General features: G+C 34.4%; 4 protein-coding genes across 5 annotated transcripts in view; 3 read left to right on the plus strand and 1 right to left on the minus strand.

Moving 5' to 3' along the window:
• Positions 1–21,464, plus strand: part of LOC133197177 (serum amyloid A protein-like) — a 270,340-nt gene that overhangs the window by 195,367 nt on the left and 53,509 nt on the right. The window lies entirely within an intron of this gene.
• LOC133196260 (large ribosomal subunit protein uL22m-like) lies at positions 2,550–5,866 on the plus strand. The gene is made up of 7 exons (XM_061332179.1): positions 2,550–2,618; positions 2,777–2,816; positions 3,427–3,610; positions 3,786–3,851; positions 4,026–4,103; positions 4,563–4,632; positions 5,620–5,866. Exons 1-7 carry the CDS (start codon positions 2,612–2,614, stop codon positions 5,835–5,837), a joined length of 663 nt encoding a protein of 220 aa, XP_061188163.1. The 5' UTR covers positions 2,550–2,611; the 3' UTR covers positions 5,838–5,866.
• On the minus strand, positions 6,479–14,268 carry LOC133197167 (uncharacterized). Of its 2 annotated transcripts, none has more exons than XM_061333052.1 (8): positions 13,273–14,268; positions 12,962–13,066; positions 12,542–12,814; positions 12,054–12,246; positions 11,786–11,890; positions 10,030–10,214; positions 7,930–8,194; positions 6,479–6,856 (listed from the first exon to the last, which is right to left on the minus strand). In XM_061333052.1, the coding sequence occupies exons 1-8, from the start codon at positions 14,245–14,247 to the stop codon at positions 6,537–6,539; spliced, it is 2,421 nt and encodes an 806-aa protein (XP_061189036.1). In that variant the 5' UTR covers positions 14,248–14,268; the 3' UTR covers positions 6,479–6,536. The 2 variants fall into 2 exon arrangements, with proteins under 2 accessions (XP_061189036.1, XP_061189035.1); XM_061333051.1 differs by having other exon boundaries at positions 12,054–12,242; positions 12,538–12,814.
• On the plus strand, positions 14,558–17,367 carry LOC133196261 (mitochondrial import inner membrane translocase subunit Tim8-like). The gene is made up of 3 exons (XM_061332180.1): positions 14,558–14,610; positions 14,959–15,009; positions 16,853–17,367. The coding sequence occupies exons 2-3, from the start codon at positions 14,965–14,967 to the stop codon at positions 17,057–17,059; spliced, it is 252 nt and encodes an 83-aa protein (XP_061188164.1). The 5' UTR covers positions 14,558–14,610; positions 14,959–14,964; the 3' UTR covers positions 17,060–17,367.

Genomic DNA, 21,464 nt, shown 5'->3' on the forward strand with positions numbered 1-21,464 from the left:
AAAGCCCTAGCACTAACTGTTCAAAAGTTATGGCCAAGGTTAAAGTTTTTCAAAAGGTCAATTTCCAAGTTCAAGGTCAAAAGGTCAAAATTGTTGGTATCCAAAAAAAGGTCTTGTCACAAGGATTGCACTTGTGAAGTATGAAAGCCCAAGCAGCAATTGTTCAAAAGTTATGGCCAAGGTTAATGTTCGGTAAAATTTTGCAAAACTGGGTCAAACTCCAAGGTTCAGGTCAAAAGGTCAAATTTGGTGGTACCCAATGAAAGGTCTTGTCACAAGGAATACACATGTGAAGTATGAAAGCCATAGCTCCAACCAATCAAAAGTTATGGGTAAGGTTAAAGTTTATGCGGACAAACAGACGGACAGACTAACAGATAAACAGACGGACGGATAGGGCAAAAACTATATACCCCCGAATCTTCGATAACGGGGGCATAAAAAAAATTATAGCTACTACTTTCTCGGCCTCTCCGAAGAAGGAAGATCTCGCGAGATCTCGTACTTTATATCAGGGACCTCTATATACATGTAGGTCCCTGCTTTATATAGGCTGGGGATACCGGGAACTTGGAAAATCAGTGGCGGATTCAGGGGGGTTTGGGGGGGTCGGGACCCCCCACCCCCGCCCAATCAATTTTTTTTACAAGGGTCATTTTAACAATATATCTTATAAATGAGACTCTATCCAAGCCCATTGTTATACACAAAGAGGTGAAATATACAGCCACCACGAGAAATCCCTTTCCGCTTGAGTGCACACAATACACTGATACATAGGTAATCAACAGTACAGAGATCACACAAGGTCATATACTAACCAAAACTGCACATAGTTATTACGGTTTTGGTATAATTGCTTAAGTAATATACTTTCAAGAATTTAATTGAATGTTACTTTATCAGTGTTTCTTGAACTACGTGAATAAACTGTGATTATTATTATTATTTAGGAAAAAAATCAATTAATACAATATTTTCATGAAATAATCAGGTTGTTTTACTACTGGGAAAGTAGACCCTTCGAGTAATAACAGTTTACCAGTGGTTTACGTTGTGACCTGTACCAAAAAGCACATTGAAAGTGTTCCTTTTGTAGATGGAAGTTTCAATGCAATTTTAAAAAGCAAAAGATCTGTTGAATGATGTTTTTAAAAAAAACCCAACTAACGGTTACAACTTTGTATTATGAATTTAGGTAAAACAGATATGTATAAAGTAGAGGTCCTGTGAAAACAAGAATTGGCCACTTTTTTTATTATTGTTTTTCAAGTCTTTTTTTTCAAACATTGGGCTGGTAAGGGGGTAAAAAATAATAGAATTAAAGAGTGCATATACTTGTAATAACCCCCCCCCCCCAAAGAATAAGCAATTATTCCAACAATTTCCCAAAGACTTGTTTTTCAAACATTAGGCTGGTACATGTACATGCAAGTGGGTAAAGAGTGCATATAATTAATTCCCCCCCTCTCTCCCCAAATGAATACGCAATAATTCCAACAATTTCCCAAAATAGTTTTTATTCATTCTTCAATATGAAATATCAATACTTGTATATAAACTGCAAATTATATGAACAGTATATTCAAGTAGTTGAAAAGAGTAATTAGGGTTTCTTCACAGAATCCAATTTTTCTAAGTGTTGGGAAATTGCACATCATGCAATTGTATTTTGGTAGTTAGAGCTTCACGTGTGACACACTGGACCTGCATTTTAAAATGAAGAATTGGATACTTTTATAATGTCAAATAACGATATTTCTAATTTTATCAGATTTTGCATTTAATTGTTTTTTCTAGAAAAGTCTTATTTTTCATGTTTACAAGTAAGTTAAAAATAATCCCAAATTTTAATTTTTTGTTCAAATTCTCAAAAATTTGGGTAGGTCGGTCTTGAAAAACAACTAGAAAAAAGTGGGGAAAAAAACTAATTCAATTTAAAATGCTGGGAAATGCACTATTTGGAGCCATTTTTAAAGAAACTTTCTCGGAGGAGGCCACCCGAACCCCCACCTATAGGAGGGGGACACCCCCTCCCATGCCCTCCCCCTTCGGCCCTAAGGGCCTCAACCCCCTCCCCCCCCCCCAGGAACTTCTGGATCCGCCACTGGAGATTACATATTTATATCTTACTTCAGCCTTACTCATAAATCTTAATTTCATTGTTAATTTCATTTCATTGCGTGCGCTAAAAGCGCACAGATAAAATTTCAAATTTTGTCATAATAAATAAGATGAACTTACATGTTATACGCAGTAAATGCAGGCTAAACGAGTCTACTGAAACATGTGAAAAGTGTGACGTCGTAAGCAAAACGACATTTGAGACTGCGCCCGCCCTAAAAGTTTTACCATCATACATCACGGATTAACTTTTTTTTTATTAATTATTATTATTTACTTATTTATTTTACATTTCTGTGTTTCTTCGGTCAATTCCGGAAAAATAACCGTCACTCGCCCGAGTAATAATAAAGCAAAATCTATATCTCTATAGCGATTATTCCAACACATTTTCAGAGATAAAAAATAATTACGTCGATTGACGCTGATTTTTAACATTTCTGTCCAAAAAGAAAGAAAAAAGAGGATTCGGTGAATCTTTTACAAAATGTTGTGTAAGTTAGGGAAAAAAACTTTGACAGAACACATCTACTTTAAAAAGAAGTAAAGTCATATAAAGTCATATCATTTCTTGATAATCATTGTAAAAAGAGCCTTACAACGGAATTTATTGAATGTGAATTGCAATTTCTTTCAATAATTTGTATTGCAGGTTTAAGGACATTGAGAAAGTGTTCGAAAGTAATACAAAGGTATTTTCAAATATTTTTTTTAGCTGTGACATTCGTTTTTTATTAAAATGATATGATAAATATCATATGTTGACGGTGCGACCGTTAGGGCGAGCGCAGATACTCAGTTTTAATTCATATCCGTTTTTTCAAACCACACGTGACGTTTGGTACGTCAATCTAGACTCTGACGTCACATGACGTCGTATGTAAGCTGCATTACCAAATCGAAGCCTGAACAGTGCTAGTTTTAATGAAGAATGTTTAATCTACTGTCTTTTTCGCAATATCCTTTAAATCAATGTGATTTTATTTTTTGTTGAACTTTTGTTGCTACCATGAGAACGTAGTTTACGGCGAGCTGCAATTCGCACAGCATTATGGGACCACAGGTTACTGCGGAAAAAAAATCGTTTGGATCAATGTGCAAAGTCCGAATTTTCTCTTCGTCCAGGTGTTGCTTTGAGAGCTTGCAGTGACGAGCGGCGCTTTGCGCCGCTTGCTGCACTTGCTATTAATGTTTATAATCAGTTTTACTATAGAGTGTATGTTTTTGAAACTAATAGGTAATTTGACCTGAAATATACCTGTTAAATGGAACCAATTTCAAACAGAAAATGGTCTGTTTCAGAGGAAGTACACAATGGCCTTCAGTAATACATAACTTCCACTCTAGTCCATTTGGTAAAGCAAGTTATGATCCTGAAGATTCACCGTATGCGTTTATGTATCAGTCACAAAATGAGAGTAAATTTAAAGAATACAATAAAATTGTTTATCCACCACAAGACCCTACAGAGCCTCCTAGACCAGTTGTAAGTTCAGCATTTATATAGATTTTTAAAGAAGAACTCAGCAGCTTAGAAGCAGATATTTGTCTGAGAGTTAAACTATATTCAAAATTTGTATTCAAATGCTTTTCATTGTAATGAAATTTACATTTAATGTTTATTTTAAAAGCAGTAAAATATTAATTTTTTTTTTTTTTAGGAATATTTTCATGAAGCCAGAGATTTACGCTATTCACCTAAGAAAATGTGGAAATTTACAGCTATGGTAAATCATGTGATATATGTCATCGTATGTGTATGTACTCCAGCAAGACCTGTTTAATGAAGGAGAGAAAAATACTGGGTTTACTTTCATTTTAAACTCAGTTTTTATCTTAAAAATTGTTTGAAGATTAGAACTTGAAACTAATTTAATCATTTTTTTTTCATTTCAACTTAGATAAGAGGATTATCAATTGATGATGCTATTAAAAAGGTATCTTTTCTGCCAAACAAGGGAGCCAAAATTTTAAAAGAGGTATTGAATGAATTTCTATTTTTAGGAATTAAAAAAGAAATTTAATTATATTGTGTTCTATATTTTTTTCAGATGATCAAATTGGCATTGAGGTTCCCATAAAATACTGCTCATTTTCTTAATGTTAAGTACATGTACTAGCTATCACCAAAGTATTTCCAAGGTTCAAGGCCATTATAAATTTGTAATGTCACATATCATGTTCAATTATCTATTGCTAAGGATGATATTTTGCAAAATCCTTGCTAATAATTCATATTTAAAATTTTTGAGATATTCCAAGGTATTTTATAGATCATAACCACAAATCATTTTTTTTTATATATTGATAAAATGATATGCAAGATTTGGAAAGACCCACAAGTTTTACACTTTTACTTATTTTTTTTCTTGGGGGGGGGGGGGGGGGGGCTTGAATAATTGATCACAATTCTTTAATTTTATTTTTCTTTTTGACAGTGTTTACTAGAAGGTCAGAAAATAGCAGTGAAAGCACATGGAATTGAATATCCTTCAAATATGTGGATAGGTAGGTATCACAGTTACAAAATTGTGATAGAATGGTAAAATATTGATTATCTTTCTTGCCTTAAATTTAGATGTTATGATAAGTAACTCACACTTTCAGCCACTTGCATACATGATTTCTGAATATTTAAATCTATACATTAAATTTTGCTTTTAGAAATCAAACCTCCAAAAATGAAAACACCCCCCAAAAAAATCAAAGACATGTGTGCAATATATATCTATAGTAATCATAGCAAAATGATGAACCAGAAAACAGTCATATTAATTAATACTGAAGGGAAAAAGAGCCTAGAAGGTGTGAGGAATTATCTCTCTTACAGAAATATCTTTGGCAGTTATTGACAAATATAGATCTATTTTGTTAAATGAGCTTGTAGTAGTTAGCTGATATAAAATGCAGTCGACTTACATATCTTTGTGTGGTACAGTGCATGATCAGGTCAAGCATATAGTTTTTAGATTTTTGCTTATTTTTTATTACAGTATACAAACACTGAAATGTCCCAGAGACTGAGGAATATTTTATTCAAAAACATTTCAGTTCAATGCAAAATTTCTGCGTTGCAAATATGAACACAAAATTTTGATAGGTTTTAGCTAAAATTAGTTTTGTTATGATAAGTTTGTCATTGATATGGATTGTCTGTATTTATAATATGTTATAAGTAATGTTTACATCTCAAACACCACTACAGGCTTTACAGTCATATTTTTGCAACATGAACATGAAAAAACATTTAGGTATGATTAAACTTCGGTATCTAGAACCATGGACATGTCAAAGTGATTTGGAAGTCTCAAGCACTTTTTCTTTAAGTATTTTACCGTCATCATCTCGAACCCTCAGATATTTCAAAGTTTTTTCTCAGTCCCATTGAGTTCGAGATAACGAGGTTTGACTGTATTAAAATTTCTAAGATTTGTCAAGCTTTCCCATATTCAGAATTAATATACCAAATTATCAACAATTTCATATTCTTCACAGAGCATGCATATTGTAACAGAGGAAAAATTTTGAAGGGCATGCGCTTAGCATACAAGTTCCCTGCCCAGATAAAGACTCGATATTGTCATGTGTACATTGTATTCAGGGAGGGGAATCCTCCAGAAGTCTACTATCCCCCAGATGAAATGACAGGATATGAGAAAATGGAAGACTACATAAAGAAGCAAAGAGAACGGCGGATTTTGCACTCATTATAACTCAATAAATATTTTAATAAAATAAATAACTGTTGTTGTATTTAGTATTTCAGCAATATTTTGGAATCTCTCTTGCAGGTAATGTTCAGAACTAGTCATCTTGGCCCATCAGATGACCATGAGGCCCATGGGCTACAAAACTCATGTAACTCAGCTTTACAATGTGAAAAAATGACATGTTTGTTTCATGATTTTTGCATTATTTATATTTTTCATTTGAAGGATTTGGCTTTATTGCTCTAAGAGTGTGCTTTAGAGTACTTCCTTTACATTCCCTCATAAAAATTTTGGCCCATTTTTGCCTAGGATGCAGTAATTTTCGTTTTAATGATCTCTTCTTAATCTTTATGTCAAATATCTCTCAGAGAAATGTAAATTAAGTGCTAGTTTATGTACCGACATTTTTTCTTAGGAGTGCACTCAGCTGAGCAAGGAATATAGTTTTTTTTTTAAATGGAGATTCTTGCAATTATTATAATACATATCATGATGAAAGCAAATAAATGTCAATGAGTTAACTTACTGACAAATACTTTATCAATATAAAACAGAATCTTGGGGGTGGGGGTGGTGGAATCAAATGAATAGGCATAACATAGGAGAAAGAAATACTTAATGTTGTCAGAAAAAAGGAATTCGAATTGATTTGAAAGCATGTTTTATTATCAGCATACAAAAGCGTGTTTTAATGAAAGGAATCTATTGAAATTCTTCATAGTTAATCAGATCCAGAGGAATGGATGGTTCATTGAGCATAGCTTCAGGCACGTCATTGTAGGATGCACAGGTTGACTTCTTTCTCCGTTTGACAACGTCATTTACAACCTTCTTCTTATATTCCATCCATTTCCGGTTAGCTTCGAATTGCCTGGCCAGTTCTTCTGTGGATGGTATGAGATTTTTTCTGTCATCTCGCATGGACTGGATAACGGTATAATTCAAACTGAATGTTACTGCATTCAAGGCGATAATTTCAACCTTTCCTTTTGCTATGATAAACGTGTCTGTTAGATCCTCCCCTGAAAATAAAACATAAACATCGAAATTTGAATATCATTCAGAGTCTAAAAATGGTTATTATTTAAATGCTAGAAGTATGAATTTCATTGTGCAGAAATTACAAGCCAAGAAAAATAAGCAAAATTCAGAAAATTGTGGTCCTCCGCTTTCGGGGTCTTATTGGATGGGATGAAATTATTACAGCGGCATATTGTAACTGTCTTGTCTGTCCTGACTTCACTTGACTTCAATGTCATGAGTTTAAAATCGATCAGGTCCGTAGTAACGGTTTCAAAAGGGGGAGGGGCAAGCCAACTTACCAAAATGATAACTGACCAGCAGAAAAACCTTAACTGACCAAAAGTGGGGGGTAACTTTCCAAAATTATCTGATAAGCCAAAGAAGAACAAGAAGTTAATTTACTCTCCAAATCCTGGAATTTGCCAGTGTTCGACCTTACAACATCAAAAAGTGGAAAGGGAGGGGGGCAGAATCTACAGGAAAATTTAATATATCAAAATACTATACTCGGAAAAAATATACTTGGAAATGGATGGAATATAAAAAAGACGGTTCTACGTTCTACGGGCCTAAAAATCATAATACATTAGGAATGGGTCTTGCCACGGATAAAACACATGTAAAAATACGAAAGCCCTGTCTATTCAGGTACAAAAGCTATGGCCAAGGACAGATCATTTGAAAAGAAGGTTGAATACATTCGGAAAGGTCTTGTCACAGGTAATGCACATGTAAGTGGATTGTGAAAGTCCTATCCTCTCATTCAAAAGTTATTACTTATGTAATTTTTTTTTTAAAAAACGCCGTTATTCAAGGTCGTGAGGTCAAAAGTATTGGTATATTCAGAAAGATCTTATGAGATATGAAAGCCCTATTTTCTCTCATTCAAAAGTTATGACCAATGTTGAAGTTTTTTGTGATACACGGACAGACGATTGAAATTTAATGTCCTCGCGCTTTCGCGAAAGCGGGGGACAAAAACAAAAGATTTATATCCCCCCAAAAGATATTTTATCGAAAGCTAAATCGTATTATATACTCGTAATAGTATTTCTGCCAGATGTACTCTTACCGACTCCGAAGTAGTCCCCCGCTGTCAGCTGAAGCACCGTGAGGAAGTGATTCTCGGGGGTTAGGCGACGGTAACGACGACCATACGGCTTGTTGAGGAACTTGTTTGGATCAGCTTTAGAGGACTTTGATCCTTGTAAAACGAGCTGCGGCCGGAGGTATGGAGAAACACATCTTACAAAGGCGACTTTCTTTACAATCTCGCATTTACCGGACTTGATGAAGAAAACGTCATGCGTCATGCCGGGAACATTTCCATGGATAACCTAAAATGCTCATAAAATATTGATGTATATTTTTAGTAAAGAACTCATTCAATTTTATGTGTTTGCTTTTCTTGTACATAAGCGGATAGAAGAAGGGGGATGGTTCCAAAAAACTCAGAAGAAATATTTTGACAAGAAAGAAAGTCCCTTAACAACTTTGTAATAATTCGTAGTAACGTGCAGGTAACATTGCAAAATTATTATCCGAGTAGAAATAGGCGCGTATGGTTCACCATTCTTAAAACATTCAGTACAACAAAAAATCGCCTCGATCAACAATGGTTTTTATTTTATTTTTTTCTTTGAGGGATGACATTTTTACATGTTACCCTAAAATCATGTATTGAATATTGGTTTGCGCTCATGCAATAATTTTTTTTAGCTAAAAGAGCACTTTGAAATAAGTTTGTACAAATTTTTAAATTACAGATTCTTACAAATCTAGAGCAGCTTATATTGCTCTGATTAAGACATCAACAAATTAAATCTTTTGGCTTAGCCCCCCCCCCCCCCCCCCCATCATCAATTTCTCAGGCACCGCCGCATCAGGTCATAAACTGCAGCATTGATCAATTTTATTGACATGTTTAAAAGGGAAATAACTCAATTTTCTATTTTTAGCTCACCTCGACGAAGTAAAGTTGGTAGAGTCTATTACTTAATAGACTCTTCCGACGAAGTTGAGGGAGCTTATGTAATATAGTTATACCCTCGGCGTCGGCGTCCCAGGTTAAAGTTTTTGGAGCAGTTTTCTTTTCAAGTACTTCTATGCCCTACATTAATCAGAGATGCATGGAGGATGCTTCTAGTGTGTTTCATTGTACCAGTCAAGGTTTCAGATGCTGCAATTTCAGCTTAAGAATGACCAGGTTAATGTTTTCGGAGCAGGTCTCATTTCCAAGTAACTATAGGCCTTATATATATTGACCAAACTTGCATGGATGACACATCTAAGGATGCACATTACTGAACTTGCTTTGGATGCTGGATCTGACCTACATTTTCCGGATGAGTGACCAGGTTAAAGTTTTTGGAGCAGATCTCATTTCCAAGTAACTATAAGTCCTGTATTGACCAAACTTGCATGGATGATGTATCAAGGGACGAACACTCTCAAACTTGCCTCAGATGCTGGATTTGACATACATTTTCTGGATGAGTGACTAGTTTTAAGTTTTTAGATACGTCCATTCCTAAGTAACTGCAAGCCCTAGCAGACCAAAATTGCATAAATGTTGCATCTAGGAATGCACACTAGTAGATTATTAGTTTAGTGTGGGACTTTGCCTTACTTAAAGACAACATTCTTTGAGGTGAGCTCTGTATTCTCTGATTACCTATGTTTCCAAGTTGAAAAAGAAAATCGAGTTATTCCCCTTTTCATATACGTTTTTATTAAATATAAACAATATATTTCTTTATAATACGGTATTTTATGAATTTACTTTTAAACAAATGTTTAAAATAACATTATTCAAAGTTGAATACATATTATGATTAATGTAAGAGAACAAAAAAGGTAAGAATCAGTTGATATCATCATTTTGTTGAGAAAAAAGGTATAACACCTGCTTAAAAAATGGACCTGTCTGCCGCATTGAATTTTGAAATTTTTGGCCTGGGAAACTATGAATTTTTGTTGGTCTTAAATATAAATATCTTATATATTTATGTTTATTACGTTCAAGAACATTGTTCTGAAAAAAAAAATATTATTAGGCCTCTCATCCAAGCAAACGTATATCAACTAAGGTACTCTCCTGCATAATGGATACTTTGTGTATAGAGAGACGCGCGTGAAAGGATCAAACATCTATAAATATAAAAGTACTCACCCGATTGTTGGAAAACTCTATTACTCTCGACATATCAGCCATTTGCCGCTTTTGGTCGTCTGACAACTTTTCAAAGAAAATCGAAGTTCGAAAGAAGTCTAATCGCTTGTTCCAAGAATCCTCGTAATCCTTTCTCAGAATGGAGTTGAATTCATCCTTACTGAGACTTAAAAACTCGGATTCGCCTAGAATAATAATCCATATGTTTTCATTATTTTGCCCTATATAACAAAGTGGTCACTGTAAATATCTTAGGTGTGCGAATTTTGACAATTTGCCATACTTTTCTTCCAGGAATGGTTTTTTTTTTGTTTACATGTAAACAAGAGATTGAGCTGAACTTTGATGCATTTCTATGTATGGATTAGGTGTGGGTCAACCGAAAAACATTTTTTATTAAGTAATTTAAATGTGGACTTTTAATTTTTGAAAAAAATGTTTGAAAAGCATACATGTACCTTTTTGGGGATACACCTGGATATATAGTATAAATATAAGTTGCATGTGTTTTTGTATCTTTTTTGACTGTCAGTTGGAACCAGGGTTAACAAAAGTACGACACGTGCTTGAAAAGGTCGTGATCATTGTATTAAAATACACTCTTCCTTTATACAGTAAGTATTTTTCAGGTTGAGGAATTGAAAAATGTTTGAATTTCTTGATGTATGCCCACTTTCAACATAGGAAAGCACAGTCGTTGATTTCATATGGCTTTTGATCGTGAAGCTTGTTTTTTTTAACACAGAATAATTATCTTTTTTTTTTAAATTCAAGAGAATTTTGACATACATTTTTTTTAAATAATGCATTTAAAAATATGTATGTATGGATCTGTGCGTTTTGTGTTATTGTCACAGATGAAAATTTACCATTGGACATTTTAACAATTTTACTTTGAATATTGTCTCTTTCAAATTCTACACGTCTGTTATTAATTTAATGAGTTGTCATAATTGCGTCAATCCGTCAGGTTTATCTATCTTGAAATGTTTAATTATCTTAATTAGCCATGAGTGATATGACCAGATGGACTTCTTCTTCTTCTTCCCTTGATGGAGTAAACTTAATTTGAGTGTTAAAACTCCAGTAATTCCATAGTGAACAGCTAAAAATCTATGTACACCGTATTAAAAGGGATAAAAATTTAAAAGTGGACAATTTAGTGGTGTAGAATATCAGACACGCTGATGGACTGTATTGCATGTCTGAAGGTGTCCACTGATGGTGAATTCCTAATTGTGGCTGTGCTTTGAGTTACTTAATAATTGTTTATTTATAAAAATAATCTTTAACTCTACTTGTAAATCAAATAACTCATGTCATATGTTACTCAAGTTGTCAATTATCAGTCATGTCTTTAAATACGATTTTTTGTTAACATTCGGGGAGTTGGAATCGGGACGCTGTCCTTGATACTGTCCGACCCAACGAGAAATAAAGGTCTGCAAATCGTAAGGCGGTTTTTTATCTTCTTACCAATAGTCCACCCCAGTGGCTTTGCGACAAGCAGACGCATCTAGAGCGGGGGTGTGATATTATGCTGCATTATAACAATGATATGTAGATCAAATGTACGTATCATTCAGGTTGAATTGTAATAACCCCAAACCTTGAAATAATTTTATATTACTTCTAGAGGAACATTCGTGTTTCACATACATAGTCCTTGTTGACTTACATGTGTATTTTAATACGAAGTCTTTGTGACACATGGAAAAGCTCGAAATATTCAAGCCTACAAAGGTAAGTAACTAACCTTTGCAAATCACTGTAAAGTTCCGAACCATATTTCTTATCAAAGCAAGTTCCCCAAATGTTGATCCCGCAGTGACGTCATACAGATGCTGGATTATTTTGGAATCTGTAAAAGAATTTTAAAAAAAAATTATACAGATGTGCCAGACTTTGAGTGTTTTGCAAAGGTCATTATATTCAAATCGTCGCAAATAACACATTATGAATGGAGCTTCTCCCACAACAACCTGGCAGTTAACAGAATTTTACTTTTATTTGTTATTACTTACTTGTTCTAGGATCTATATCGGTTCTTTGTACGGATGCATAACCGGAAATGACGAAATACATTCTAGATCCCATATCACCTTGCCGTATTATGATCCTATCGTTTTCAAATTGATCATACCAGACTACCTGTGCCAACCTTTCCTTCACCGAACGAGAGTATTTTGTGAAGAATGGCAAACGATAAATAACTTCCTAAAATTAGAGGGGAAATTGCTAAAAACAAGTTTTTTTAAATATTTCTTTTTATATATTTAAGTGATATTTATTTCATAATATTTTGCGAACATTTTTGTTTTTAACTTTTCATAAAATGTATGACATGTATATAGGTGAGAAAACTTTACAGATAAAATCTTATGGAAAAAAGTACTCTTTGTTTTCAGATTTTTTTCAATTCTTTGACAACATGTCCTTTAAAACATAATTCTTCTAACTGATGGTATGGAACTGAAATGATAAATTCATTATTGTGAAGAATTTCACTTGCAGTAAGTATTCGGACATCATCGAGAGTTCTGTGACCGATTGGCTTCCATAAAGCGTTTCGGGCAATGTTAGACAATCCTCCGTATGTTGTTGTAGCTGATTTGAAGTAACCAGGATCAAATGTCAATTGCTCCTTCTTGGACATTCTCTGATCTCTCCTCTTCTGATTTTGGCATTCGGCAAGGAGATCTACTTTCACCTTTTGCCTTGTTACTCTTAGCAGATGTAATACATTCATGATTTTTCTAATGTATCTTTTCAGTGTATAGTGGGTCTGTTGTAACAGGACAAAATAATAATGATAAAAAAATTGAGAAACATTTACTTTTTGTACAAATACAAATATGTTCTAACCCACTTGATTCAAAAATTAAAAAAAAATATTTGCAAGAAACCCTTATTTATACATGTATTGACTCACTGGTTTAATATAATCGCTTTTGACTCGGTGTGGTGTTTCCTTCAAATCTTTGCATTTTTTCCTTGCGGATTTGACACGACGCAGTGTTGGTAATAAAGGAATCGTCTGTAACATAGGTAAATATGAAAGAAGAAAAATATAAAAACGAACACGTCACTTATATTGATAGGGTTAAGTTAAATATTTTTCTACTCTACATTTTCTTATGCCTCATATATACATGTACTTCAAGATTTTAATTTTTTTCTCTCCCTTTCTATAAAACAGAATATCGCCATGCCTAGCTGTTTCCAAAAACATTATTATCTTACATGCGTGAGTTTGGTCGCTGAAACAGGTCTGACCATTACATCCTCCGAGTGTTCTGTTCCAATGGCCAGAGAAGATGCCGTGCGCATGCACGTAGGAAGATCTGTGTCGCTAGCGCCGATTTCATTTAACTGAGGCAAGAATGCAGAGCGGGATTGGGTGTGGCGTTGTATCGGTGTGGTGGAGGATCTCTTTCGCTCGACTCCGTCGGAAGACGTTATAACATACAAAGGACGCAAAGATTCCTGGCTTTCTTTTTTGGGTAGATCTTTTTTCTTGTGCACCCTTCGAAAAACACTCTGCCTCCTGAGCCTCTTTACAGTATTACCGATTTCTAACTTTTTGACATCTTTTTCAATGTCAATATTATCTTGATTTACGTTTAACTTTTCTCGGTATAAGGTTTTCTGTGATTTTAATTTCAATTTAGCTGTCCCAAGTATCAATCGAATGGAGTCTTTATCATGCTTAAATTTTCTGGGATTTTTATCTTTATCTATGATAGGCGGAAGGTTGAAAGACGATTCGCAATTTTTTACGGTTTCATCATCACACAAGAGAGAAACGGCTTCAATGCTACATATGCTAGTAAATCCCGCTCTGGAACTTCTGTTATGCGAGCTGCGGTTGTCCAGCTGTTGCCATTTCCTGGAGTCGGGTGTCTGACGGCTTTTACATCTCTCTGGTGTTTTACGCGTTTCAGGTGAAACATTCTCCTTATATGTTTTCTGCTCTGTTTTAGACAACCCTTTTGTTTGTCGTCTGTTGTATTCATTTTTAATGGAAGGCTTAGTTTTTTCGCCGGAATTGAACTTTGCGCTGCTGTCTTTCCTTTTGTATTCAATTCTTTTAAACACTTCCCCATACCGATCATGCAGACGAGTAATTCCAGCAGTCTTCGTTTCTTCTACCCATTCCAGTATACGCGAATGAGCTTTTAAACGAGCTTTTTCAAATGAATCCTTTGATACAGACATTTTTATCAGTACTACGGTGTACTAGTACTGTATTCATTGTTCCATTATGATGTCATATGCTTATGGCGTCATAATAGAAATAAATGCGATATGACGTCACAGAGACAATGCATATACCGGTTGTTGTTGTCATTGTTGTTGTTTTTTTTATATATAAACTGCTAAGTTTTTGAATGAGTATACAATAGATTAGAGGCCTGCTAATTTTTTTTAAAATTCATTAATAGTTTTTCTTTCTGTGAATGCTTCTAGATTGTGTTTTTAATCAATCATCAACATCGGGATCGGAGTTCCAGTACAAATAAATACATACACGTTGGAATCAGAAGGGTAAACTGGAGTCGTCTTTTTTGTTAATTTTGTGTAAGTTTAATCGAATTATTTGATATAATGAAATGGTGACATAATTTTCTCCTTTATATGCGTATGCAATATCGTCGAGTATGAGAAACTCAAAGAAACAGTGCCACTGTAGCCATGTAGCAAATATAATGGAAAGTAAAATCCGAATTATCTCGGTGTCTTGTGTTTTTTGAAATTATTGCATCAGAGTCAACATACCAGTAACTAGTTATCTTGGAAAATATTATTGATATAAAGTTTTTCAATGTTAAATTATGAAAAATTCCCCAAATTCTAGTTTTGTGTTGTTGTTTTTTCTACGCAATACCATTGAATGCAATAACTTGGCATAGACATCAATACTTTCAGATCAAAATGGATGACCAGCAGATAGATCCACAGTTTGCACAAGAAGTACAGGTATAAACATATTTTCATTGCACACAGTGAAGTGCAGTAATAGTTGCACATAAAATGTGAAATTTATATAACGTACTTATGACATACATATCTACAGGTCCAGTCCAAAGACTATTTCTACCTACGTAGCTATTAATAGCTACCAAGGTATTTAAACCTACTCAAAGAAGCTATTTTTACCTACTTTTTGCATTACTTGCATTTTGTGGCCAAACGGCCGAACAGCGCAACAAGATGAGTACCAAATTTTTTGATACAGTCACACTGATGATGAATACAACAAAATTTTGGCCAAAAAAGGATTACTTTGTAAATTAACAATTTTGCATAGTAATTAAAATGCCAAATTGTTAATTTACGAAGTAATCATTTTTTGGCCAAAATTTTCTCGTATTCATCATCAGTGTGACATGTATCAAGAAATTTGGTACTCACCTTGTTGCGCCGTTCGGCCACAAAATGCAAGTAATGCAAAAAGCAGGTAAAAATAGCTTCTTTGGGTAGGTTTAAATACTTAGGTAGCTATTAATAGCTACGTAGGTAGAAATAGTCTTTGGGCTAGACCTGATCTATAATTATATATAGATGAATTTCAGTAAAAAGGATGAACTTTTTATCTAACCAATTGTTTATAATGGATTTAATTCAATCCTTGTTCCAGGCACACTGCTAGATTCAAACCTAAGATGTTTAACATAAGAATGACTATAAGAATTCATCCAAGTACCCCACATAAGTGAATTTTATGGGTCTTTTGAATGAGGCTTTAGAAACTAAGGTCCCCTGTCATAGTAGGCATTGGCAAAAAAAAACAACAACTCATTGCTATGGCCATAAACACCATGCATAGGACAAAATTGTATCACTTCACATAAAGGAGGTGACAGCTCTACATGCATCAACAATTCTCATATTGGACATTAAACAACATACAATCAATCAAATAAAAGTATAACAACACTTGCTCAAATAGTCTCATATTTTTGAGACATAAAATCCAAAGCATAGTTGTTCGCAAATCCAAAAACTATACTGATGTGCGTGCGTGTTACTTTTAGTAATACTCACATTGTGGCATCATCATAATTCATAAAAAATATAATTATATTGCAGAAGTTATTTTGTTAAGTGATGTCTATAGTCAGTCTAGATAAAAAAAAAGTTGAAGAATTTAGATGTATTGGTTACAGTTTATTAATCACTTAACAGTCATAACCTAAGGTTAAACCCATCAACTAAAATGTGATATCAGGCCCGTAGGAAGCAATTTCACTTTGAGGGGGCACAACCATACATTTTCAGTTGGGGGGGGGGGGCACTATCAATTACCAAAATTCCTTGACAAGCAAAAAAAAAAAAAAAAAAAAAAGTCATCAGACATTATTATTGAGGGGGCACAAGCATATAGTAGCTAAATGTTTTCTATAGTATTCTATGTATCGGCAAAATTATTGGGGGGCACGGCCCTCCCATGCCCCCCCCCCCCCCCCCCCCCCCCCCGGTTTCTACGGCCATGGATCATATACAGTGAAACTCGTCTAATCCTGATGTAATATATTCTGAAATATTGCCTATTACAATGTAAGCTTTAAGTTCCTTTAAGTTATTTCAATTAAAATATTCTCTAATCCAGAATGTTGTCTAATCCAGCCAATTTTTATGGAAGCAGTGGTGTCGGGATTAGACAAGTTTTACTGTGTTTCATTTGCCACTTAAAACACTAGCCCCCCCCCCCCCCCCCCCCCCCAAAAAAAAATAGAATAAACTATCACTCTACCAGAGTGATTTTTTTTCATTGGTTGATTTCATGACCATTCTTTTTGATTATTTAAAATTTTTTCAGATAGAGGTTCAGAAAGCCAAGATACAGCAGCAGTTAAACAAACAGACAGAGATGTGCTGGGATATTTGTGTTGGGTCCATGGTAGCCAAATTTGATGGTAGAACAGAGAGTTGTATAACAAACTGTGTGGATAGATATGTGGACACAGGTTTATTAATTCAGAATCGATTTCAGGAGAAATTGTCAATGGCAGGACGGCTAGGATAATGTCATCTCATTTTGTATTAAGAACTGTCAGAATTCACATATCAGAGTTGTAGACAACCCTGGCATTATAACTGAGGGATTTCAATATCATAAAGAAAAAGCGACTTATATGTAATCTGAATTGATAGTGTAATTTTAAAATTACATAACTGTGATTATTTAAGATTTATAAGATCTTACTTTCAAAATAGTAACATATACAATATTCTACATAAAAGTTTATTATAAATATGTACAACTAAAAAGACCTGTTACATATTAATATCACAAAGGCATTGTTTGGAATGGATTTTATAATTCTGATAAAAAGAATTAAACACACATAAAAATACAGCTGTTGGAGTCATTTATGAATCTTTTGAGGAACAAGTAAATTTGTGTTTGATGTCATTGAACTAATAAATTTTCATTTAGTGAATAGTCATTGAACTTCACAATCAATTTTGTCACAATTCACAATGTTCTCTTTTTGATTGAATTAGGTTGTACAGCGTAGTCACAAAACCCCCAGTTACATGTATACTGCAAACAGTTTTACTATCCATTTGTAACTAAATAAGGTGATTATTTTACTAAATTCAAGAAGAAGAAACACTAATACAAATGAGCACTAGTAGCCTATAAGAAATAGTGTCTTAGGTACCTAGGAAGAAGGCTTTTTTGCCAGAATCTGAGCAAGCAATCAAATTTAGAGACTTTTGGTCCCCCACTTTTGGTGTATTATTGGTTTGAATGCATTGATTTATGGCATACTGTAACTCTTATCTGTCTTTTCTGTATTGTCTGTCGGACTCTGTCCATCATATAGAAAAGATTTAAATTTTTGAATTAATAAAAATTAGGGTCGGGTATAAAATTTCTGAAAACTGCATCAAATTTCAAAGTCAACATCTTGAAGTCAAATACCTGTATCCTAATACAATGTATGTTCCAAAATGTCTGTTACAAGTAAGGCCTATTACAGCAAGGACTATTATCAAAATATTAGTGCATCAATACTTTTTTTTGGCTCTCATGTTATTACCTCTCATATAATTTGCCTTTCTTGGTCTTTGAAGAACATTTCATAAGATAAGTTATTTTTGTGTCAATTTTATTTATCTATTATAATTTTGCTAGTCTACCTGATCATTAAAACTGTGAAAGTACTTTTTGTATTATATAATAAATATTCTTGCATAATTCTTATTCTATTAACCTTCAATCTAATTAAAATTAGATGTTCCGAATCCGCTATCGCTTCTCAAACATCTAACAACATCCCATTCGGGGTCACGTCAGAGCGACCTTTCGATTATGAATAAACATAAAAATTTTGGCCAATCAGATTCAACCTTCTGTATTCAATTCTAAAATTAGTTCCACGGCTACATCTCTATATTATTGATGCTCAGTAGACTTTCTTACGTTGAATTAAAGTAATTTTGGTATAAATTGAACGTATAGTCCGCCAATCTGGCATTCTTACCTGAATAACGCAAACGAAAATGCACAAACTACTTATATATCCCACACGTCACATTCATATATAGCACGGTCTTTACCATGCATATTTTGTTTACTACGAAACCTCTCGGGCGTTTAGGTTTGGCAGTAAAAAAAAGAAACGCATCCGAACTATAAGCCAAGATTTCGACGACGGCGATTTCATTGGGTAATCGAAAGGTCGCTCTGACGTGACCCCGAATGGGATGTTGTTAGATGTTTGAGAAGCGATAGCGGATTCGGAACATCTAATTTTAATTAGATTGATTAACCTTTCAAATACATTATTTACAGTGATTAATTATCAAAGGGGAATGGCAAAGGGGAATAACTTCTCTCAGTTTTTTTGTTTGTATGTTGTTTAACGTCCCTCTCGAGCACTTCTCGGCACTTACGGCCATTGGGCAGGAAGGGATCTATTTCGTGCCAGCACCTACTGCGACACGGGACTTCGGTTTATACGGTCTCATCCGAAGGACCGGTCTCACTCTCAGTAGAATACAAATTAATAGAGCTCTGGCTCAAAAAGCTCAAAAGTCCATTAAACAGTACAAATTTTGGAGCAGAGCAAACACGGACCTCTAAAACATCAGAGATGGGATCAGGTGCCATGGAGGAATGAGCATCCCCTGCCGACCGGTCACACCCACAGTGTGCTCCTTGTCATGATCGGGAAATAATGGAAAAATCCGTCGATGACAATTAATGTGTAAATAATGGCAGAACAATTAGTATGAAAAACGTCAGTCAGCATTTGACTTAATGATAAATTGTATTTGCTGACAAGGTCATCGTATCAACCATAGAACTTACGAAATGACGACTTTAAACGAGACTGGTAATATTCTTCTTTCATCAACTCGTTTGTTAATATAAACTTACCTCGATTTAGAAATTGTTAATACGTAGAGCATGCTCTTGCGTATCGAATCAACTGAGAGATATAAACCCCGTAGGCAGGCGGTGAAGGTATATTTAATATCCATGTTTTACGTTGAAAAGGTAACCCCCCCCCCCCCCCCATGTCCGAATAAAAAAAAACTAATTCCAAAAACTACTGAAGTCTTAAAATTGAATTTGCAGCATTTCCAAAGAAAACCTAGAAATTTTATTTTAGAAATTGAAAAACTTTTTTTCTTTGGTAGGTTTTTGAAAACCTATCTAAAACAAAAAATTACATATTTAATATTTACTGTGGTATTAATTGACTTGTTTAATTTAGTTCCTTCAAAACATAATCCGAAAATTGTACTTGCATGTATATAGCCAAAGATCGTCGGAATCCGATATCAAATTAAACCTCGCATGTTACTTATCATATATTGAAATAAGTAGAATATTTTATTCCATTCACTCATAAATAAGAACGCTGAAAGAGAGGAAAAGTGAAGGTAAATGGGGGAAAGAAAAATTGTGAGACTCTACCTGATAGCAAGTGGAATATGAACAACTGTTCGAGTTGTTTTGAACTACGTTTATATTCAAAACGTGAGTTAGACGTACAAATATCTATTCCAGCAAACGTTTTATCCCCCCTCTCTCTCTCCCCATTCGGCAAAAAATAAACGGGGGTTTCAACCCCCAGAACCCCCTCTTGATCCGCCAATGGAGGGCAGTCTTTCTTGATTCAACACTGTGTAGGAAATAGTTGAAAAAAAAGTGGATCACTGTACAAGCTTAAAATTTAAAGGGTTTTCTCGGCTACGTGTTTAATAACCGAGCATTTTATATCTCATACATGCATTCATGCAGTGGGCACTTGATGGATGAGTTTATTGATGAATACAGGCGTTGAAGGTAAAGGTAAACTGCACTAACATATGGGTAAGTATATAGATATGTAACCGGAAGTAGAACTCTTTAATGAATAACTTAACAAAGTTACTAGCCAACTTGGCTTAAAGCAGTAAACTGCCTCCAGTTATGATTGTCAACCCAGGTAAGGGGATATCTGAACTATGATCAACGCTAAACGAAAACACAGTTGTAAGTTTTATAAATTTAATAAAGTGAGAATTAACCTTTGCAATGATAACAAATAATAAATAATAGTCAAAATTTAAACAAGAATAAAGGGAGGAATGTAAAAAAAAAAAAACCTATGAAAATAATTTATGTCCCTACTGAGCTTCCATACTTATGAAAAAGGCCAAAAATCCTATTAAAAACTGCTAAATGTCAATGATTTGGAAAAATGTAAGGGAAATGAGCTACATCACCCAATATAAACTCTACTAATCAACACTCTAGAGTTGAACTTAAAATATTAAAGCTAAATCTGGACTCTAAAAATATCTAACCCAGAAAATAAACAACACCAAAAATAAATAATAAATAGTGAATAGTGGTTCTAGAAATTATATCTGTTATCTACAAATCCCTAGACCAGGCTGGACTTGGAAAGGGGAAAACTAAATTAACTCTATAAAACCTACACCTTAAAGCTGAACACGCTTCGTAAAAAGAATCTGTCCGCCATATTCGAGTGGACTATTGCTATATCTGAGGGCCCCTATATATAGAGCCGCTCGCTTGGTCACTGTTCAGTGCAATCAATCGTCACCGGTGTAGGCGGACGTACGCTACACAGCACTTGGTAGCGACAAAAATAACTGTGCTTCTTGTGATACAGGAGAGTATTGATACCAAAGAGATTTACAACAGTTGCACAGGTCAGTGCAGTATACGAACAAACACAAATATACGTAACTGCAATAAAATGTAAACAAAAGTAATGGAAGATAACCAGCACGAACACAAGTCGCCATTTCACGCCGATACCCGTGACAATAAAGCAGTCAGGTGTAACGAATGCGAAGAGTATACCCTGGTGCTGATATCTTAGATAGTAATATCGAAAATGGCGTATGCCTATTTACGAATCGTGTTCAGCTTTAACTGTTTCCTAACAAAAATCTAG

Source organism: Saccostrea echinata, unplaced genomic scaffold (assembly GCF_033153115.1).
Source record: "Saccostrea echinata isolate AGI-Se365-2 ecotype Australia unplaced genomic scaffold, CSIRO_AGI_Sech_v1 ptg000030l, whole genome shotgun sequence".
NCBI classification, from domain to species: domain Eukaryota; kingdom Metazoa; phylum Mollusca; class Bivalvia; order Ostreida; family Ostreidae; genus Saccostrea; species Saccostrea echinata.